We start from the raw sequence: 24,318 nt of genomic DNA on the forward strand, positions 1-24,318 counted from the left end.
TTTTTCCTTTTTTCTTCAAATACGAAGTTGCGATCTTTCACGTCGACGAAAGATTGATTTATCGCGATCTCCCTCCCTCCCGGCTTTGTCCCATATCTAACTGGTAAGACGGCTCTTTTGTCAAATGGATTAAATGCGAATGCTTCTATTGGGATAGCACAAAGAGAGAAAGAAAATGTAAATTTTGAAGAAGAAAAGGATGTGACATTTTTCAAGCCGAACAGACCCGAACAGTTTTTCAAAGAATCTATGCTATGCTCTAATAGAAAATCTGTCGGTAATTTCTGTAATTTTTCGTAAGACGAAGAACGTTGGGATCGTGCCAATAGATTCTTTCTATTTCGATATACCTTACTATACTCGAAAGTACTTTAGCCGAACATTTTGAACAAAGCGGTAACGCGTGCTCGTGGAGACGAAAATATTTGGTAAAAAAAAAGGGGGTCAAGAAAATAGGGATGTTATCGAATCCCATCGTTCGCACTATATGGACCAGAGAATGAATGGGAAAGAGGTGAAAATTATTTCTCCAATCTTCTCCTTCTTTTATTCCGATGTAAACGACGAAACGCGTAGGTGGTTGGTATTTTAGAAATTTCTTTAGAAATACGACTTATAGCGTCCTTTCGAAAGGAGGAATCATATTTCCTACGATCGTATGCATAGCCAATTAAGAGGAAGCCTTTTTAGTGATATCTATTGGAAAGGCGGAAGTCTAATAGTGCGGAGGAGCTGGTTAGATGGCTGCTAGAGATTTTGGAAAGACCGCAGACTTCCTTAATTCCACGCGCCGTTGGTCGACTAGATTATTCTCCCTCCTTCTCGCTTGTACGTGCAGCAAATGCAGGAATACAGAGAGGAAGCAAGAACGCGGGTATACTACCCATCCCTACATTTCCACGGCTGATTTAAAGCCTCCTAATCTCAGAGGTAGAAACAAGCTCTAGGAGCGTGCATGGACACGAATAAGGGGTGGCGAGGGGGAAACGAAGCCAACGTGCCGTTACGCTAGGACTGAATAGAGTTTCGCCATCGCCATCGCCATCGCCATCGTCGAAGGATTCGCTTTCGATATTCGCTTTTCTAATCGAATTCTCCAGGGTAGATTACAATAATAACGATTCTTTTCCTCATGGTTGCTTCGTGAACTCTCTCTCTCTCTCTCTCTCTCTCTCTCCCTCTGTTGAAGAACGTAGGATAATTGAAAAATATTCGTCGCGATACTCTTGACTATGGCAACGAGCAACGGGAAACGGAAGAGAGACAGAAGAACAAACGAATACCAACGAGAGTTGCTTTTTATTCGTGGGCCTCCGACAACGGCCATTAGGAAGAGGCAAAGTGGAAATTATTGACGTAATATTGGAAAGCGATAAGGTCGGACGCAAATGAGAATTGGCCGTAGTAACCGTTATTAGAAATGTGCAAGTTGTGCAGAGGAAAGGAAACGTGTCCGAGCTCGAGTCGATGTATACGAAAGATTCAATGAGCCGAGTACTACCGCGATCGGGTTTTTCGCTCGATTAAAGGTATTAAGACGTTCTTTCGGACTCCAAGAAGGAAACTATTTTGCGTTTTGCTCGATAATGATTTAATGATTTTTTCGACAAGGCGAAAAAGGCTTGTTCTACGATGGTAGATGGTAGAACTTTGCTCTTGCCAAAGACATTTCGGTAGGATGAAGCGCGATGGCATCGAGCCAAGCCGAATTCCGATATTCCACTCTTTATTTTTTCACGATCCAAACGTCCAGCAAGATATGGAGAAAACGAGAGACCATCTCTTTAAGGAGAAACTCTCCTACGAGTTACGAACACGTTTCGTATTGCGTTCCGTATTGCGTTCCGAGTGCTTCGAGGTAAATTGTTTTTCCATATGATGCCCATGGAAATATGAGACACGAGAGAAAAAGAGAAAGATTTCTTTAATACTCTCCAACATACTAGAAAACCGGTGCGACCTCTATTACTTTTCCCTAACGCTAAAAATGATATTTAATGTAATAAGTATTACCTACTAGAAAAATGAATAAGTTCTCTAGCTTGCGCTCCTATTATCTTTTTATATTCAACCCTCGGACCACAGTGGAAGATTAATTAAAATGCCACAAAGGTTAACCGAAAAAACGTAAACGTAAGCGCGTACGACGACGACGACGACTCTTATTCTTTTCTCTTTCATCCTCGAGGCTACCTACCGATTCAGCTTCACTAGCATCCATCCTCTCTTCTTCTTCTTCTTCTTCTTCTTCTTCTTCTTTCATTTTTATCACCATTCCATCGGATTCTTTTTCCCAAGCGAAGGCGGCCGGCTTTAGGTTCACATTTTCCGTTTAACGCTTTTTATCTCGGCGACTCGGCTCTCTCAGAAAAAAGGAGAAAGAAAAGGAGAAAGACTACTGCTTATCCCTGCACGTACTTTATATCCTCATACATTTTTTTTTCCACGAGTATTCCTTAGCGTTGCTTTTTCACAAGTTGTTTCAGTAAATGGCGAATAATTGTCCGAGTGCGGGCCAATCTTGTGTTTCTCCACGAACATTACTACTTTTCCCCCTGCGCATTGATTAAAAGGATATTCGTCGAATTCGATAGTTTGATATATTTAGTTTAGTGCACAACAGGCTGCTGCTGCTGCTGCTGCTGCTGCTGCTGCTGCTGCTGCTGCTGCTGCTGCTGCTGCTGCTGCTGCTGCTGCTGCTGCTGCTACTACTGCTGGATGTTATGGAAACGATTGTGTCAGAAAAGTCGAAGAACTTTGTACCTCGTCCTCTTTTTCGAGGTACATTTTAATATCCTGCCAATTTAATATCGTACCGTTGCCCGTGTAGCGCCGTCTCGAAGTAGAGCATTTTAATAAAGTCACTGTGAAAAGTGAGTGTCACTCCGGTTGCGCCGTCCTTTATAATTTCCTGCAATTTCGTTTATTATTCTTCCGATTCACCTTCCACGCATCCTCGTCGTCGTTTAAACATCCATCTTTTTCCAACTTCCATTCTTACAATACCATGCTAAAATGAACGAGAATAAATTGAACGGTTATTGAAAAGACGCTGCGACGCAAAGCGCCCGATGCGATGGAAATGGAGATCTCGGTTTTGATTATATTTAACAAGCTCAAACAGTTGACCCTGTGATCCACGAGGACTGAACGAACCAAAAAGCAACAAGAGGGTTCCATTGGCAAACATCTAACGTCGCTTTCGAATACAAAATATTAGAAGAACAAAAATGCATTATGTTAATCGATAACGCGTAGGCCGCTCCGTAAAAACTTGAACTACTTTTTCACCGTTGTATTTAAGCTCCCGCTTAAGGAAAAAAACATTTTTCATTTCGTAAATGTTATTGACGCGCGCGCGCGCGCGCACACACACACACACGTCTAGAAGAGACAACACACTTTGTTGAGTTATATCGAAGGAAATTAATTTTGGAAAAAGAAAAACAGACGACGGTATTGGTTCATTTGAATATTATGCAATCTACTTTCTAGGAAGAGAGAGAAGAGTTTCATTTTTCCTTCTAGTCTATATCTTCTTAATGCTCGTCTCGCTTTGCTGGAATATCGATAATATCCTTCCAGACGAATAATTTTATTTCTGTCTGCCGGATATATTAGTTCTTTCAGCTTTGTGGTTCGGCAACTTATATTTCTTTCTCGTGTTTGAACTTGGCGTACGTGCCTCTTTCGAAATACGCGGACAAGGCCGAGCTCTTATCGTAAAAGAATTTTTACGATGTACGCGTCGTAAAAATTTTTTGTATTAAATTTTATATTCGTGCATACGACTCTGCTAAAATACTACTTATTCTCGCATCCAACTTAATAAGCTTCCTCATAAATTCCAAATTACAGGACTAAGTTCGGAACTGTTACCCTAACCGCGCGAATTTCCCGCGGTCAGCTGTGAAAACAATCGAAAGTCCAATAAAGTTATATATAGAAGGTTTCATGTGTTCGGATTTTCTTCCTTTATTTTTTCTTTCTCTTCCTAACGAAACGTCAAATTTCCAAATATAATCTACATCGGTTGGATTAAACGTGAGTGATTTTTCCAACGATCGCTAGCATGATTTCCCTAGGCGCTAGAACGAGGACGTTTACGATAGCAGTACGTTTATGCCCCGGCCAAATATAATCGGCATTTTCCTACAAGCCGCCAGATTTTTCCTCGAAAATGCGATTTCCCTTTCAAATGGCTCGCGAATCCTGATGCAATCGATGACAGTAGTCGGGGAGGAGGGTGATCGTCGTTGAACGCACGCCGCCACGTGAATGGATCGAAATTGCCAAAAATAACCGGAACAAGAAAGAGAGAGCCATTATAACGTTTTGCTTGCAAATCGTAGCACTGTTGAGATGGCGAATAAATTGCACCTACCGTGTCGGTTTATAATGGATATCCGTGGTCGATCTTTTGTCCTACTTTGGTCGTACAACATTTGTCATGTTTTACCGCGCCTGTCCGATGTATTATTATACATGAAAATTGGCATCTAAAACAATTGGAAATGATTTGATTGGGCGACTTGATCCGTTAATAACTCGATTTAGCGAAAAGAAGAAGTGACTCGAGCTGAAAAGTTTGAAAATAATTACATGCGACCGCGTCGCGATGTGGAGGGTGGAGGGTGGAGAGTGAAGGATCGCAATTGAGTCGAATAGTGCCGTCGTGGTGTTACCTCGTCCTTCACAGCCCCCTACTCCTTCTTGTACCACGTTCAGCCCTAGGAGCATTAATGGGAAAAGTTTGCTTTTATCTTTTAAACGGCCGGAAACACTACTAATTTCTAACTTTGGGCATTACTTGTACCTACTCCAACGTTTTCGAGTGGGTACATTTACCGGCACGAGCGAAGCCGCCAGCTTGTTACGGAACAGATACCATTTCTTTCATGCTCGAAATCACCCTCGACTCACCCTCGACTCACAGTGCCACTCCCGATCAACCCAAAGGATTCGCAGAAGAAAGGTGAACGGCTTTATTTCGAAGCTCTAATCGAGATGTCCTTATCGCAGCGATATCAAATACGACGAGGAACCGGCTATTCTTTTAACGACGATAATGCCACCAAATTACGGATCATCCATGACTCCCCTCCAAAATAGACACGGCTCGATGTCAAGACTTAAAGGTTTAACGTTAAACTCTCGGAAGGCGGATCAAAAATAATACGGCTCGATGATTCGCCAAAGATAAGCAGAGAGAGAGAGAGAGAGAGAGAAAAGTAAAGAAATCCTTCTAATTGCTTCTCGCAAGACGATTAAGTAGATTTCACGTCAGATTTAAAATAAGCCTAGAGTCAAGCCGCTAAGAAACAACGACGATGTTCGTGGCGATGACAATTTCTGCGATCTATATCGTTGCTCGCGTAAGTTTTCTTTTGCATTCGGGTAAACTAAATGGAAGTGGTTAGCGGGATTAAAAAGATGTCCTTTTTCGAAGGTTCATAGGTACGACCTACTACTGCAGACGGCCAATTGATTCAAATACTCGTACATTTGGAAAAAGCCGTCCTTGTTATTCGTCCAATTAATCCCAAAGGAAAAAAGCTGAATAGGAGGACACTCGCGCGTTGCAATTGCTAATTCTACGAATGACATAACGAAAAAAATAACAAAAAAAAAAAAAAAAAAAAGGAAGTAATGTTCCTCCAGAGAATAAAAGTATCGAAATACGAAGTATTCGACTGCAAGGATTAACGGAGCCGACGGGTTTAACTGGAACAAAATTTATCATTTAAATCCGAAAAGCTTTCTTTTATATGTTCGAGCGATTTTAGTTGAATTTTCAGCAGAGAGAAAAGGCCCGTGTAGAGGTCGAAACAAGAACCTCGAACGATCAACCAATTAAGGGACATTAAGTAAAGTACCTAATTAACGTTATCCCTTTTCTCGTCGGACAATTTTGCTAAGGTTGGAGGAGACCGCGATCGCAAAACCGGTCATTTTGCGGACGCGTGTATCGAGTCGGACAAAGCCAGCCAGAAATAGTTCGAGTCATCGAGAAAAGCGTAACTACGTCTGCGCTCGTTAAGAAGAATCGAAATGCCGGTCATTAGGGGTAAGAGGGGAAAGAGGGGGAAAGAGGGAAGGGAGGTAGTTTGGCCGATAAACGAGAGAATAGAGTCGCTATTTAGGTGCTATCGCGACGATCGATATTCGCGAATTTATCGTCTCACGAGTCGTATTTGTCTGAACGATTCGCATATTCCAAGTATTCGTGCACCCTTCCAAATCGAATAATAGCGCGAAATTAGTTTTGCGATTGGAGAATAATGCTTTTTGCAAAAATTATTCAAACGAAAGGGTGCATTAGAAAGTCTAATATACTACTAAGAAAAGGACTTGGCGCGTGCCAGCAAGCCTTGTAGCCGAGCAAAGATGCTACTACTTTCTAATTATACGCCCTAAGCTCGACTGAAAATCACGACTTTGCGCGACCGAAACATTACCGAAATCGGATTAAACTTCTCCCACTTTACATCCTTAGGATGTATGTACCTGTGGAATTGTTACCTTCGTAGCATCGGCACGGATTTTTCTAAATCTTCATTTGTAACAGTCCTTTTTCAACAGAGTTTAGCGAGAGAGTAGTAAAGTTTGTAAAAAAGAAAGATTAATCTTTTGTCTAGGGTTTCGAAAGGTATTCCTTTGTCCGAGCCGAGCACTCTGTCCTGATACCCTGTTTTTGTTCGTGCGACCCAGACACGCAAAACCCCTTCTACAGTCAATCCTTTCCTTTCTCCGTTCTACCGTTCTACCGTTCTACCGTTCTCTCCTTTTCATTAGCTCTTTTCGATTCGAGCCACCCACTATCAAGGTTCTCGGAACGCTTCGTCGTTTGGACACCCTTGCTAGAAGTGTTACGGGAGGGAGTTAACTCTGGAGAGTTAAATCCTACAGCTTTGTGAAAGCCATCCCTTTCTTCTACTCCCCAACCGTAGCCGTGTAGAGGGACCAATGAGACCGCCTAAAATATTCTACGCTATCCTCGTAAAACGTAGAGAAGGAGAACCCTTTCGTCGTCTCGCGAGCACTTTCCTTTGTCTCCGATGAGAGGCGCGATTCCGCTTCGAAAAGTCAATCTTTTACTGATATTTTTGTCTACTCTTACACCCCTATTCTTTTACTCTACTTTCGTAGTAATTATTCGCATATGTACACGGAATTCGCGTAATCCACCGTAAGCTTCCGTTTTCTACTACTTTTTTTGCAAACTAAAACCAACAGGAGTGCTATTCGAGTTGAAAATTCTCAATTATAAGCACATAACCAAGGAGATTAAATACTTTCGCGTTTTACACTTGCTTAAATGAAGAAGTGAATATTATTTAGTTATTATGCAAACGTTTCTTTTATTATCAAGTAAATAAGAGCTACATCGTCTAGGAAATCGCAACGAATAATCAAAGATCGATTTGATCAATGTCGGATGATGCATCGCTTTCAAAAAGTCATCCGAATAACGGAGCTTTTCCCGGCAAAGCACTATCACTAGTGTAGGGTAGCTTTAGCACCACTTTTCCGAAGATAGAGTTTCGTCGGTGCGCAATGAAACTTCGTAACGCTAACGAAGCGATAAAACGGTAACGGTAATACATTTTATGTATCTACGTAGCCTATATAACCGAATAGGTAGATGCGGCGTTTCCGTACTTGCTGCATTGTTACGATCGAATCGAGTGCATCGACCGTCGCGCGTTTTTGGAGAACAGCGAAATGGAAGCGAAGAGTTAGAGGATAGGGGTAACATGGTTGAGAGAAAAAAGGGATCGACTGGAGGTAGGGGCTGAAAAAAAGAAAGAAACCGAAAGTTCCACATGCGAAAAAAGCTTGGCATCGGTGAAATACTGGCCAGAAAACCGAACGGTCTTCATAAATCCAGCGCGTAAATCAGTCTTTATGGAGTTTCCCTCCGGTTGGTGGTGGTGCCACCGACATCCCTGGTGCTGCTGCTGCTGCTGCTGCTAGTCGGTTAGTTGGCGTTAGCCATTTGCTACGCAACATACATACGAGGCTCGTGTACACATAGAGCCACGTGTATTTTAATGCATGTACACGCAAAGATAAGTGAATAGGTAGGAGCATAGTATGGCTGGCACCTGTACCACTATACCTGTACCACTTTCAAAGTCTATGCGTTATTTTTCGGCAAACGATCTCACGCAACTCGTACTATGTTTTTCTCTCATTATCGTTTACTTTGTATGATAAATCTCCCTCGAAGAAATGGAATTCCCTCAAATTCCTTTTGATCGCGGTTAAAATTATTCCTTATAGTGTAAGCGATAATCCTTAAAACAGCGACGATCCGTGCAATCCGAACGCAAAGTTTGCGCACGAACGACCTTATCGTATATTCAGGCTGCGCGTAAAAGCTTATCGTAAACGATTCACACTGAGCCTTTATAGAGTGGCATTATTAGCCACGTATTAGGAAAGTGCCTATATGCATTTAGTTGAAATCGCATTCGCTGATCGGATAGCATTTCTGATGCTAATCCCAAATTATGTATGTATCTTTGCTTTTAATCGATATAAAGCGCGTTACTCTACAATATCGTTATCCCACTTTGATTATTTCTCATAAAGATGCTTTTTGTAATCGTTAAATAAACGTACTCGATGGTCATTGATATACGCGTATTCGCCTATCCGATATAAATAATGGATTTCCAAAGCCGAAGCAGATAATCGGGAATAAAACATGCGAATTTCTTGAAACGTAACCGCAACGGTCACGGTTATCGTACAATGATTTATCGTCGATTAAACGCTCGTAATGTACCATTGTTGCTAGAACGTGCAGTCAGATAGGAAGGTATATGAGTTCATATCAGGACGAGTGAAAAGCTGGTATTGAGTCGCAATCAAGCGTGCAGCTAGGGTTGGATATCGAAGAGTGTTAGTCAGAGAGAGAGAGAGAGAGAGAGAGAGAGAGAGAGAGAGAGAGAAACCGGGTACTTTGGGACATGCCGGTGCAATCTGTAATACGTGCTCTACGGTTATCATCAAAAATTCAATTGGTTTTCTTCCATTGTCGTGGAAAGCCCCATGGAATGAAATCCGGATCTCGTTCTTTGCAATTGCGTCTTTGTAGGGAAAATTAAAACTTTAAGTACGATAACAGATCGAATATATCGACGAGATATATTGTGCAAAATAAGTATATCACAAACCAGGGAATATTTGAAAATGTGAATTTTGAAAACTAAACTACCAACTCGTACAAAATACTCAAATGTATTTACAATACTTTTATTATATTTTGCAGAATTATGCTGTACTTTTCCCATAGGTTCGTTATAAAACAACAGACGCATATTTATTTGAACCTGTACGAGCTTTCAACTGTATAGCGCGCAAAATATTTGAAAATGCGTAGATATTTTATAAAAAAACATTTGGACGTTATACCTAGCGTTAGTTGTTAATGAGAAAAGTATAACAATGGCTTGTGTTTTGATCAATGTTTTATAAAGTTTAGTAATTAACCATGATCGTAATATAAAAAGAAAATGTTAGAGTTTTGTCTTTGCTTCTGTTACATTCTTCTAGCTAGCAAGATCGCTTCGTCATTATACGACGAGCTTTTATGATATCGATAAAGAATGCGAAAAGAATGTTCTCAAGGAGACTCGAGTCTCTCGGTTATCTCTCGTTGTGACTACACAACGAAACTATTTCTTGGCAATGGTGTGTTGGTAAATTGTCGACATTTTCCCGTTCATCCCTATGGAAGGCGAACTCGAAAGGAAAATCAAATGCCACCGAATGCTTTTTAGCGACGCGTTTGTAGTAGCCTTGCAAGCACATTGAAGAATACTCCTTCGTGTTTTTCTTTATGTATGAGTTATGTATGGATAGGACTGGGATAGGACTGGGATAGGACTGCACGAACGATAGAGGGAAACTGCCTTCGTAAATCTCGGTCGGTAGCCCCTGGGGAACCATGTCTCAGTTACAGTACGCGGCTACAGAAGTTAAAGGCTCTCCCCCACTTGAGTATGCACCTATGCCGACACATAGAAGCAAAGGTGCGCGCGCACAAGAGAGAGCGAGAGAGAGAGAGAGAGAGAGAGAGAGAGAGAGAGAGAAAAAGAGATCCTATCCTACCTGCTTACAACTCGCTCGATACACCATTAACATGACTAAATTATACATTTGCAGTTGTCGTTGAAACTTTAAACGCGTTTGATCGTCGAAACTACGACATTGACATGTATTTTATTCCATTTGCGATAACGGTGATCGTAAGCTATTGCGCGTGAAATATCACAACCGGTAAAAAAAGGAAAACTTTAGATTTTAGTTCAGCTTGCAGTGCGCTGCGCAAAATGTATTCTGTGCGCTCGAACGAATTGATCGAGCAAACGGAATATATTTAACCATAGTTTCAAGCTATACATATATAGATATACGCGTAAAGGTAGATAGATATCTATGTACAACGTGAAATCGTAGCTGACGTTCAAAATCCGCTCTTTTTTCGAAAGGAAACGGAAATGTCGATAAATGATAAAAAATAAAGTTTCTCTCTCTCTCTCTCTCTCTCTCTCTCTCTCTCTCTTTCCGCAGTTCATTAATTTACAATGTCAATGTAGAATTTGGTAAAATGCACGCAGAAGAGCATCCTTATTTTTTAGCTCTTTTATGCAGAAAGCAAATGCATTTAGCGAACAATAGCATTCTAAATTGTTGGAAAGGTTGAAATTGACATTTTCTATGTGACGTTACATATAGGGTAACGAATAAAATTGACTAATACAACACGCGAATGTCAATCGCATCACGATCGTTGTTTACTGTTTAACGTCGACATTTTTAATCTTGAGGGATTGATAGTGAGTAGAATGCAAAATTGAACGTTTGCATAAAATTGAAGCCGATAAATGAATAAAGCGATACATCGCAATTTTTCATTTTATCGATAAAATGATTTTTGATTAACAAAAAGGTAATGGACAGAAGGATGAGAGGAGATAAGAGGGATTATCGGCAAAAGTAAATTTCACTTGGGGTATTGATTTTGATTATAGTTCGCAGGTAACAATCGTTACGTAAATACAATAAAATGTTATGACACGTTATTATTACGTCGCTCATTATGCGGTCGAGGCAAATCGGCGCTATTTTCGCATCGAGCACAAACGATTGTTGGACAACAGAATGATGGTGCTTTACACCCTCGACCCGTAGCAATCGATATCACTGATATTTCACTAAACAACGCTTTTCGAATAATAAATAGAGAGAGTAGAGTATCCTTGATATTCCGTGAAAATGGATTTTCGAGGAAACATAAAATACTCTCTGAGCTATCTAAAATCAATCAATTTTTCGTGTCAATAGACGATGTTGTCGGTATAACTAATATTTCCAAAATCCAAATTTTATTCAATACTTGCATCGAAAGAGTCACGCCAGATAGAAAATTCTATTTTATGAAAATTCGCGTCAAATCCAAACGCATATAGGAAAGTTACAATCGAGAAGAAAGCGGATTAACTTACGAAAAAGAAATATCTGAAAAACTTTGCCATTTAATCGATGTTAAAAAGAAGACAAATCCTAACTTTGACGCGTATAGACGCGTTTACATATTTTTCATTTTGATAGTCGAAGAACGAATCGAAATATGTTCGTAGCATCGGACGAATGTGTAGAAGAAGAAGAAGAAGAAGAAGAAGAAGAAGAAGAAGAAGAAGAAGGAGCCAGGAAAGAAAGGATTTGTGCAGAGGGGGGAAGGTAGCTCAAGAGCTTAGCTTTATCTCGGGGGAAAGCAATTTCTTAGCGAAACCTTATCTTAGAACGTAAGTACATTGCGCGTCAATAATACCTACCGACTGCTGCTGCTACTATTTTTTCTTTTTCTCTTTTTTTTCTTTTTTCCTTTTTTCCTTTTTTCCTTTTTTCCTTCAAAAAGCTTAATTAATGAACATATAATTAGAGAGTGGTAACGGTTACATTGTAGATTTTGGAATTTCAAGCCAAATGGATGTAGCGAGAGAGGGAGTTGCGTAACGGCAAAATTAAATCCAGTGATTACCGAAAGATCGTTCGAGCGATAGTAGCGGATGGCGTATTGTCATCGTCGTTAGATGATTACGAGGATAGTGGATTTAGCGGACGATATACAACAACTTTCCAATCCCAATGGTCCAAAGCATGCTAACCTATTACCCAAAGTTCAAAGCTCTCCAACACACCTGCTTGCTCTGTCGCTGTTGGTTAAAGCGAACACGCGCGCATGGTGCTCGCGACAACCTCGAGACCGATATTAGTGGATAGTCCGATAATTCTGGCCAATGTCCGTCCGAACCCCTTGCTGCAGGCGATTCCAAAGGAGAGGGAAGAAAAAAAGCTCTAATAAAAAGAGACAACTTTTCCACCTCTTCCTATTCTGCGCGGTAATTTATTGAGGAGGAATGCCTCCTTTTTTCTTGCCCCTATGCATTCCTCCACCCTTTCTACGTCTCTCTTTCAAGCCGTTTACTTTTCTTTCTCCCCCATTCCTAGAGGGCAAAGAATAGACCACGAGGACGCAGGGATTTATAGTAACTGCACCCTGTAGTCGTAGAATATTTTTGGTAGAAATTTTTACCAGGCCTTTTCCCGACATTCCGAGAATACCTTTCATCCTCTAGAGCACTGTCAGAGACTACGCGACCATACTTTTACGAGCCTTATTTCTAACCAACCGAATCGCTCTCCGGAGAACGCGTCTCACCAACGCGCATTGTTCCTCCCACGGAATGATTAAGTTTCGAACGAACCAACGAACGAACCAACGAACGAACCAACGAACGAACCAACGACAAATATTTCACGAATATTCCTTTCTTCGAAAAAAAAAACCCCTTAAACGCGACAACGAACGAGCGATTTATTCGACGACTCCATATCGCGTGTGTACTTAAGCGATATGCATCCACCTTACGATATCTGGATTGAATAATCGACATATTTGTTCGCGGATGGGAGGGGGGGGAGGGGGTTTGAAAAAATTGTCATTGCCGAAAGAGGAATGCAGCAGCCATATAAATGTATATTGTGCCAAATGATCCGACATTCCAGTCCATAACCGAACTGAAAGTCCATCGCTTGTGCGTAACACTGTCATCGGAACATCTAATACCGCTCGAAGTAACCACAGTCAAAGTATCTACGTCATCCGGAGTATTCGCAATTTCCGCCTAACCGTATTCAATATCCGAATGTTCGAACTTTGAATATCCGTGCGCGGTGCATCGTCGAAACGTTAGTATTGGTAAACTATTCGAACAATGGTAACCCTATCCAACGTTCGCTCCTCTACGTATGTATTCTAACTTTGCTAATAATTGATAATCGTGCTGCCGCTAGCAGTATTCTCGAGGCTCGCTTAAGAATCCTCCAGTCGATTCCCCGAGATCGGAATCGGAAAAGATCCCTTTGGAGTATTCGGACGTGTCGGAAAAGGCGCGCATAAAGCTGCGCATTACCGACCTTTAACGATCACAGATTTATCCGCTAGTCATTTTTCTTCTACGCGTTATTTGTCTAACCTCGTTATTCGCGCTTGCTCCGTTAATTAACAAGCTTGCCGACAAACGTTTGTAATTACGCTTGGTAAAACAGAGAGAGAGAGAGAGAGAGAGAGAGAGAGAGAGAGAGAGAGAGCGCCTACAAATGTATGTATATTTTTTGCCTATTTTTTGCACTCATTACTCCTCCCTCTCTTTGCTTTCCTTTACTCCCTCTGTTCTCTTTCTAGCTCTCCTTTGCTTCCGATAATAGACTGTGAAATGAGCGTGGAAAAAAGGAAAGTTAAGATGAGAGAGAAAATTCATAGGTCATTGCTACGATTTGTTTCGGTTAAAAGAAAAAAATACAAGGAAACAACATCGACGCCATTTTGTTAATTAAGAGTGAAAAGAAAATGTGAAAATTAATACTATATAATACATAGGTAGTTGCTTGGAGAATATTACGTTTCCGTTTTCTCCTCTGAAAATATCGTGAGAATTACGTTTAGACGCGTAACACGCGAAACGTTTTTTTTCTTTTCCCAGTATACTCTCGAGTGGGTATGATGCACGTACACGCATGTACACGCACGTACACGCACGTACACGCACGTACACGCACGTACACGCACGTACGACCACTATAGTGGGTAAGCGTGCGAAACGAGAGAAGGAATTCCGCGTCTCCAGCAACGTGACAGACCGGAAATAAAAGTGTAGGCAAATTTTCCAGTTTTCATTGCAGAAAGTAACAAAGTTTAGAGAATGAAAGACGAGCTTTACGAGGCGCATAACCGTGCGATGCTGCGATGCTGCGATGCTGCGATGCGAGCGTTGTCTTCCGTGGAACGCGACCTAATGCTAAACTCAAAACCCTTACAGACTTTCATTATTTTCCTGTTAAGGTGATTTCTACCGATCATTCGTTCGATGCGTATTTCACTTAGCGTAATATCAAGCGATTTGTTAAAGTTGACGATTAGGAAAAGAGCTATTAGGGGCACAAAACGTCTATGTATTGTGTGTATTATGTACGAATGAATGTCGTACAGCTGTGGTGTTCTCCGCTTCGCGAGGAATATACTCTCTCCCTCGAAGATTTCAAAGAAGAGAAAGAATACAGGCCGCGCTTATTCATCGTCCGATGAAAGCGAACGAAAGATAACGAGGATCGCTTTTCAAAATGACAATACGGCTTTTTTAGTAGTAAGTAGCTTTTTCCCTTTACCCTGCTTGCACTTTTTCTATGAATCGAATCTACTCCTTGGAGTTTCCTTCCTCGAGGAAAGAACATTTGTTTTCGATCGAGCCAGAGAGCGCTATAAACGTTAACGCGATAAACGTTACGCGACAAATCAACATTACTTACCCTCCATAGGGGGATGTCGTGGTTTGTAGGACATATCTGAAAAGAGAAAAGGTTAGTATTAGTTGAAAATTAGTTACTAGTGAAAATTAGGAAGAAAAGCAAGCGAGCTTGTTTATTATATTAACTACATCTACCATATTAGCGATCGATCATCTCTAAGGTAAAGGAAAAAATGTAAATGCGATCGTACGCAAACGTTTAGGAAAGGAGAAACACGCTCGAAGGTAGACGACGTTAACTTGGCCCCGGATAAAGTTCCCGAAGCAAATAACAGGGAATTTCGGGTCCTTGACTCGTGTAACATCCGGCTCCTGGTCTGATGTTCCTCGTGAAACTTTTAATTATCCTTTCCTGGATATCTCTTTAATGAAGAGCCTCCGACATGTACAGTGCCAGTACATACGTATGACATTAAAAATAATTACAAGTTTACATATGAATTTGGGAAAATAAAGGAGAAGCTGCTTGTGCGAGCAAACGTTTAATCCACGTTAAATACGTTAAAGACGCTAACGACAAATAAATAAAGCTTCTACCTGAAATTAATAACAACGTTGTTTTGTTGTTTCGCGATGCAATCGAATTCTTTTGCAAATTGATAAGCGGAAAGAACGCAAGTTAATTCGTAAGAACCGAGGAACGTTTTCCGATGCGAATGGCGAGCAATCGAAGACACATGGCACTGACAAAGTAACGATATGTATGCAGCCGGCTTCCAGGAGAACTCGCTGATATTTTGCCGAAATCTTGCCGATATTTCTCCGATATTTCTCCGATATTTCTCCCCTTTTGCGTGTCGAGCTCTATCTGCGGCTTGACGCACATGGTTAACACGTGTCGTCACTCCCACAAGCAACGCGTAACACGCCACCCGTTACACTCGCTCCTACGTGCTCCATCCACCTGCTATTTTACTACCAATGCAACTACGTTACTCTTTATCGATCTTTTTATGCTTCTTCTCGATTCCTCGCGCTTATCAACACAGAGAGCAATAAGTGCAACTGCACTGAACTGAATAATGTTATTGCGCGATGTTTGTCCATTTGTCTCAGGGTAGCGATAAAATATCTACAAAGTTACAAACAATGGCCGAGTTTAAATGGGCAGAAAATGCATTGGAAAACATTGTAAATTATTTGGAGAACGCGCGCGTAGCCGCAGGCGTTTACGAAACGCGTTGCCACGATACAATTGGGAATGGATAAAAGAGATTGTTTGTAAAACGATTTATGGACATGATAAAAGCTCGAGAAAAAGACAAATTTTCTTTATCGCGAAAAACTTCAAAGAGAATGAAAAAATTCCATCTAGGAAGGAGTTTGAGAGCACTTAGACACTCGTGATTGGTGTCGTGCCTAAAACACATCGGCCTAGATCTTAAGTTTAATCGACGCGAAACAAAGTGGAAAACGCATTAACTTTTTCACTATTATATTTAACTCAAGCTCCATTAGGATTCATACCGCTTGACGACATTGTCTTGCTTTGAATCATACCTATCTCGAGGTATCTCGTGTCACTGAAATCGGGAACGAACGATTCGATTCCTTTATGCTAACTTTAGCTCTTCCCGTAGCTTACGCAAATCCGAATCGAGCATACCCATCAGCTCTTTGAATAGTATGCGACACAGCGACTGATTAAATTCCTTTCGCGTTACTTCCTGCAACGATGTCCAATCAAAATCAAGCGTGTTCGTTTTTTTCTTTTTTTCTTTTTTCTTTTTTTCTTTTTACCTTTTATAACCGTTCTACCGTAATGTGCCTTTAATCTAGTTAATCCATCCTTTCTGTGTCCTATGATTAAATGAAATAGTACCTCTATATCTATCATACAAGCGTTACTAACACAAAAATCTCTATGGACGAAGCAATTATCATTTCGATAGTACTTTCTTCCACGTCCAATATCCGTTCAATCATCGAGTATTTCGTGCCGATAAATTCAAACGAGGAGATACAAGATAATTAGTGAAACGTTCTCGTGCTCATATCGAGTCCCTATCGTTATAATACGAACATGGAGATCCTTTTTAAAGGATCTCATACAAGGAAACTGCGATAAAATCATCCGTTTCTATATCGAAAGATCGATAACTTCTGACTTTGGGATAGTCTTTCCAGGTAACGAGTAAAAATGATTAATAATTAATAAGGTAAGAATGTTTTTATATTTTTTGTCGACTAGCTGCACTAGTTGTACTTGGGACGTTTACTAAGAGAACTCACTTTGAAAAGTTCAAAGCTTGCTCATTACTTTTCTCAACGTCAACGAGTTTCGAGATTGGTTTAGTACCCGGAAAAAGCACGAGAAAGACTCTTCGATCAAGGCCACTCGTGCTACCGATTGATTCTAGCAATATTTCAGGAAAAGTTCTCATCGACCGACCGATCGACCGACCGGCCGACCGACCGACCGACAGACCGACCGACCAACCGACAGACCGACGCGAAAAATGAAGAAACTTTTCCTTCCAGTTTCGTGCTCACGTCTTTCCTAACTGCGCCCACGTGCCCAATATACTTACCAACTCCGGTGAGTTCTCTGTTTGCGTCAAGCACACACGGACGCGCGTCCGCCTTCAACGGTTATTTCGACGAAAGCATAGAAGGAAAATTTACGGACACGCCGAGGATAGAATGGAGGATGCGTTAAGTGATATAAAGGTCGAATTACGTGACGGAAAAACTCGACAAAAGTTGCGACAACTTGCTCGAAATGCCATACGCAGAACAGGATTTAGTAAGTTCGGCCTACTTCCAAAAATATATATACCCAGATAACGTGGAATACATTGTCGATGTATCAAAGAAATATAAAAATAAAATAAAAGAAGAAAATAGGGAATCGACGACATAAGGTCGAGAAAGCGAATCGATTGAAGCGTCGTCGATGCACAAAGGACAGAGTTCGAAGAGCAGAGGGTTCGCTTACGTGAAGGGAGTACGATGCGAGCTGTCCCATACATGCACTACGGACCTTTGGCGTAAAATGAGAATTTAGTATGTAAGGCACGCGTTCGCATCTACCTTTATGAGCGTTTCCAGCGATTCCTCCATTTCGTCCTCATTCTCAGGCAAGCTCGCAACGCCACAATTCAGGGACGGGCTCAGCAGGGATGGGCTCAGCAGGGATGGGTTCAAGGATGGGCTCAGGGTTGTAGGATTAAGGACGCTGCCGATCATATTAAGGCCAGAGAATATCTCTAGCCACGGCTCCTCCTTATCCGCTTTTCCACGATCCTCCTAAAACCCGGTCGCAAGCATTTGTTCCATATAAATTAGGAAGAGCACCGATGCTGCTGCTGCTGCTGCTGCTGCTGCTACTTTATAGACAAAATCACCGCATTTATTTTAGCCGCTCTCATTCTACAGCGATTAACGACGAGCATTTAGTAACTAGGGGATTAGCGTCAATAGACAAAACTTCTTTTCAATTCGATTAAACTCAATGAAAAATGTTAATTGCGCGATCATAGGTAGAAATGACGTTACTTCCCCGGGTCACTTTTATTTCTCATATTTGTAATCTTATCTATAGTACTCGTAAGCTACGTTTCATGGTATTGTAAAACGTAGCTGCTATCTCTTTCCTGCTCTCGTTAGTAAAATGACGACGACGGCGACGGCGACGACGACGGCAACGACTCCGATGAAAAGTAGAGGACCCTTCCTACGATACTTATTCGAGATCACAAACAATTTCGTGTTTTATTACAAGGTATTCCGGTTACTGCCCTCGTTATCCTTAAAACGTCTCTCGAACGCTTAAGCTCGTTCTATAGCTAGCTCATTTATTCTTCGCGTATATATCCAGAGAGAAAAGTAGTATTCTTCCTTTGGCGAAACGCACGAGGAGTGACTGCTGGGGAGGAGGAGGAGGAGTGAAGGAGAACTGCGAAGAGAGCTTCACGGTTAGATTTCTGAGAGAAGATGGAGAAATAGAAGAGGGAGATTTTGTGAAAACGGGAGAAAGAGAAAGACGGAGGAAATTGGATCTTGGAGTAATAGCAAAATTGCGAGCGGAGGCACTTTGCACCTTGAAGCGAAATCGTCAAGCAGATGGGCAGGTAGGCAAGCAGGCAGGCAGGCAGGCATACATGCAGGTAGGCAGGCAAGCAGGCAGGCAGGCAGGCAGGCAGACGAATAGGCGAACAGATACGTTTCAAGGAAGAAACTGGTACAAATATACCAGTAGCTTGCCTGCGATTCGAGGAAACTTAGTTGGGGAAGCTCTCGTTCATTTACGAGACGACGACCAGAGAACCGAAATTCGTTGCCGCGAGACGATAAACGTTCCGTAACTAGTTTAAATTGCAACCTTCGGAAGAGGTTCTTGAAGCCGTGCAAAACTTTGTTATCCCTCTTAACGACGCGCTGATCCATTCGCGAGATAAATTTCATCGCGCACAAAAGTGACACGTTCTAGTCGCGCAAAGCGAAGCAGGATAATACAAAAAGTACTACGACCTGCGCAATTTCATATTTCCAAGTCAGAATTGTTGGTTCTATCGTATATACTTGTGTAAATTTTTTTCAATTCGTGCATTCTCTGCAGGAATTTGCACGCTATATACTTTCTTGTATTCTCCCTCTTTCAAAGGTGAAATAGTTTCCCTATTAACAACGCCCTAGTATCGTAAAACGTTCGTGTAAACGCACGAATTCTTTAGCGAACAAATGTAAAAGAGGAATTTTGGAGGAACGATAGTTGGTATAGGACAGTAACTCGACTCTCGATTCGACTAGGGTATAAAGGCCCGAGTGCAGTTTATCGATAGAAACGATATGCTCGCCGAAAGTCGAGCCATGCTCGTTACAAATGGCGTCGACAGGAATTGTGAACAGGACGCAGTAGTAACATTCTACCGTTCGTTGTCGGGGGCGCAATCGAATTTTCCGAAAATCCCGTTGAAAATACGAACGTACGAGCTAGAAATAGAGTCGAAGAGAAAAGACTAGGGAAATATACATATATGTTATCTAACAGGGAAACCTGAGAGAGAGAGAGAGAGAGAGAGAGAGGGGGAGAGGGAGAAACGAGCGGTGTCGAGTAGACAGAAGAGAAGCATGAAACCATAGGTAGGGATGCTACGCTCGTGCTTCTACGTCGCAGTAAATGTGTTGTCCGCTAGACTATGCTCTGTCTGATTGCGAAGCGGTCGGGTGAAAACTTGACCCGAAAATAAACCGAATCGTTCGGCGGAACCCGTCGACCGCTGCCAAATGCAGCCACTCGGAATGTACCATTCCCTTCGGCCCGTTTGCGATCCCCGTCGTCTATCAGCGCTATCGCAAAGGATCCTCGTCTACCGAAAACTCTCCCTAAAACTCGAGAGCTCGCCTTTCGCTTCGCGACTTTTCTCTCTACACTAGTAGAGAGTAGACGCCATTATCACCCCTACTAATACCTACTACTACTACTACTACTGTAACGCGGTCAATGCCATTGTTAAATCGTTCCAAGGACCAAGCTAGAAACCGAGAAAAACCAAAATTTCTCTACGGTCAAAGAGAGCGACCTTTTTTTTTTTTTTTTTTTGAAGTGAAAACTTCTTTAGAATAGGAGTGATTTGAAAAACAGATGCGACGAAAAAGCGAGCGACAGGTAGGTATAAAGAAAAAACTTGTTTTTTCTTTAGAGGCGACAACGACGTAAACCTTTACATTCTGCTTCCAAGGGAAGCTATAAGCTAAATAGCAGGGCGTGTTCTCCTATTACACGAATGTTAAGGAGGTTTCGTAGAATTGGATTTCAGAGACGTAACGTAATGCCTTTTACGATCTTCATCGATCGTTACATACGTATAAATAGGAGGACCTGAGATTGGTCTTGTAATGAAATATCTAAGGCATCTCCGATTCTTCTCTACACAGCAAGTTTTATCTTTCCCGTTAAGCATTCAAAGTATCGAGTCGTATAGAGTTGGAAGAATGAAAGACGACGAAGACAAATCTTGGGTGACTTTCGAATGTCTAGCTTCCTTCCCTTTAACTTCATCCCTTTCTTTATATCCCATTCCACGCGTGTAGAAAACTTACGGAGAAATAAATTCCAATCGGTAGAGCTAGACGATCCTTCACGATAATGCTCCGAGACAAGGTAGACCCTTCTTTTATACATACGCGTCCTCGTGAAAGAAAACTGGAAACAATGAATAACAAATGTTCGCGATAGAAATTCCTCCAAGGAATTGTTAGCGACCGTGAAGCTCAAATTTATCCAATGGACAAACAAAATGTTCACGCGAAAAGATATTCGCGAAAGCGTGTAAAAGTCGACGACAGGATTTGTTGGAGTCGCTTTTTTCGAGCGTGTTTATTAGAATTATTCGATTCGACGGAAGAAAACGAGTTGAACGTGTTAGATGCGTCTTTTCGAAGAAGCTAAATTTCTACGAGCTACGAGCGCGAAATGTCTAACGTTTATTTTTCTCCCTTTTCGTTTCTTCAATGCCAATTGTGCTCTCTTTACGAGACGCATTGTAATTCCGAACAAACAGTTTCGCTAGTGGCAAGACTCTACGTGCCGGGCATATCAAAATATCGACATATAAAACTACCCGTAGAGACATTTAGCGATTCCGGGTTAACGTATCGTTGGAACGTGTCCGCCATAAAAGGAATGGCTATCGAATGAGCATCATTAACGTACCAAATATACTAATGATAAAATATATATATATATATATATATATCTATTAATGCGTGATAAATGTGGACTTACAATTAAAGTACAAAAGTATTCCAGCGACGAATACGAAAATAACGACGAGGAGTACCAGAAGGAGCAGCAAGATCATAGGCCTGCACCAAGGACTTCGGGGCATTTCCGTTTGCCTGTTGTCCTTTGGCCGCTTCTCGACGACGCTCGATTCTCCGCTGGCGTTAACGATTACTCCCTTGTACGTGTACTGAGGAGTTTTCTTTTCGGCTAGAAAACCGTGATCGTCCTCCGGATCAGAGTAAACGCCGTAGGCCTCGAAATTATTCTTCCTGTAACCGTTCATCTTTTCCGCGGTCATGTCCTCTTGTTCTTGATTTTGCTTCCTCGCGTAAGGACCGGCCGACGACGAGGAAGAGAGTTCACCGATTTTGAGCGTTTGTTCGTAAGACTTGTCGCGATATCTGGCGTTGGATGAGGAAGAGGAAGCATCGTACTTGCATCTCTCGTAACTCTTCGAGCTGGTCAATTCGTACTTCGGATCGAAAGCCTTGCTACCAGTCTCGTAACTTTGCTCCTCGTACTTTGATTCGAACGATCTCGGTTCGTAGCCTGTTTCGTAAGTGGAAGATTTGCCACCGGTGCTCTCGTACCTCGGTAAAGTCCCGTACATTTTTCCTGCCGAATGATACTTGCTCTCATACTTTCTAGAACCGGCGGAAGGATTTGGATCCTGGTGTTGAGCGCCAGCACAACTACCGAGTTCGTAGGCAGAGTCGTGGGTTTTAACGCCGGACTCGTATCCCTTGGACGCTGCGGTCGGCTCGTAAATCTTACCAGAGTGATGATGGTGATGATGTTGATGATGGTGATGATGCTGATGATCTTTCTTCGGCTCGAGCTTGAGCGTTTCCTCCGCGTATCTCGAGGCGTACTCGTAATCCGTCAAGTCTCTCGAGTATCGTCTAGTCGTCGTATCTTGAAGCTCCGCGGGATAAGCTCTCGCGCTTAACTTTTGAGCGTCACTTCTTTCGTAAGAAGAAGCATCTAAATCCGATTCTTCGTAAGTTCTCTCGTACCTTAGACCATCCTCCGGATATATTCTATTGTCCTCGACGTATCTATCGACATTTTTCTCGCAATTCCTGCTATACCCGGTCCTCAATTGATCCTGATAGTCGACGTGCTCGTACGTTCCACCCACCGAACCTCCCACCGAACCTCCCACCGACGACGCGACCTGACCATCCTGGTAGGGTTTAGAATCTTGATACTCCAAGTATCGGGAAGACCTACGCTCGCTACCATAGTCCATCGAGCCCTCGACCACGTTCGGCAATTTGCTGCTTAAATTTTCTCCCGTGCCGGCGGCCAGGATCTGACAATTTTCTGCATGCTCGACCAAGTTTGGTAGCCTAGCCAACGAGCTACCTGGCGTATTCTCCGTTAGATCGAGTTTTAAACCATTGGTGCTGGTTCTGCGCATCTTTAGAATTCTTTCGCATCTTCGCAGCACTCATATCACGTCAATTCTCACGGGATTTCAAATATTTGTTATCGAAAATACGAGATGTTCGAGTCACCCCATACTACGACGACGACGACGACGACGACGACAACAACGACGACGACGACAACGACGACGACGACGACGACGACGACGACGACGGCGACGACGACGACGTCGACGACGACGACGACGACGACGACGACGACGACGACGACGACGACGACTACGACGACGACGACGACGACGTCGACGACGACGACGATCGTCGAGATTTAAGGAGAGTTAGGAGGATGCATTTTTTTCGAAGATTAGTCAAGCGGCTCTTCGTGCGGTTAGTGGATGCACAAAGCGGCACCTGAAAATGAGAAAATCGAAAGCTCGTTAATCATGTTAGTAAGATAGCCCGTCAAATAGTTACAAGATAATTATCGAATTAGTAAGAAAGAAAGTGCGAGAAAAGAAATAGCATGCAATCGTTAGTAAGATTGGTGTTCGATTGAGAGAAAGGAGAAACGCACGTCCTAGTACATGGCTCCAAAGTTTCGCAATTGAAGCATTCGCGGGAAAGGAATATTATTATACGCTGGTAGTTGCTAGTTGAGTAAAGAAGTACTAACTACATAGGGAGAGCTCTGTAAACGGTAGCAAGTGAAAAGGAACGTTTACCTTTCACCCTTTTCCAATCTTCTATGCCTGTCAACCGAACGAACCCATTGTACACAAAGACAAGCTTTTGTTAATTTCTAATGGGAATACTTCGATTGTGTACGTTATGTAACTGAAACGTCGACTGAAACCTAACAGTTTGGTTCGTCAATGAAATTACTTCGACCGAATGCATAACTAAACGACTATAAGGTGCGCGCACAGTCAAGGACTAGAAAAATCAAGTTAGAAAACTTTTCGAATCCTTTTATGAAATAAACTCTTGAAGTATCTTTTACTTAAAGATAGATTTCATCAAATATTTCTCAGATAAAACATCGTCGTATCGAATTATGGCTTAACTAAAAGGCTCATAGGTTATTCATAACGCGAAAAATTGGAAATAAATCATCTAGATGGATGGTATATATAAACGGTTTGTCTTGTAGGAATGTCTATAAAAAAAAAAAAAAAAGAAGAAGAAACATAAAGACTCGTCGATTCGCGATACATTTTTGTCGACGACTAAACTGCCTTAATAAGTACGACAGAGACTCAAAGAAGATTGCTATTTCGTATGCAAATATGATTAGTTCCGGAGCGCAACTTCATTT

The 24,318-nt window shown here is 41.9% G+C and overlaps 1 protein-coding gene across 4 annotated transcripts in view; it reads right to left on the minus strand.

Annotated features, from left to right (window-relative positions):
- Positions 1-24,318, minus strand: part of LOC107071655 (agrin) — a 141,154-nt gene that overhangs the window by 86,858 nt on the left and 29,978 nt on the right. For 3 of the 4 annotated variants that reach the window (XM_089178450.1, XM_089178453.1, XM_089178449.1), the window contains exons 2-3: positions 21,613-23,414; positions 14,884-14,919 (exon numbers count right to left, since the gene is read on the minus strand). In XM_089178450.1, coding sequence (XP_089034576.1) covers positions 14,884-14,919; positions 21,613-23,035 — 1,459 coding nt within the window. In that variant the 5' untranslated portion in view covers positions 23,036-23,414. The remainder of the gene's footprint in view (positions 1-14,883; positions 14,920-21,612; positions 23,415-24,318) is intronic. The other variant, XM_015331473.2, reaches the window with a different exon arrangement.

Source organism: Polistes dominula, unplaced genomic scaffold (genome assembly GCF_049000335.1).
Source record: "Polistes dominula isolate Pdom_NZ unplaced genomic scaffold, Pdom_raw_medaka contig_373, whole genome shotgun sequence".
NCBI classification, from domain to species: domain Eukaryota; kingdom Metazoa; phylum Arthropoda; class Insecta; order Hymenoptera; family Vespidae; genus Polistes; species Polistes dominula.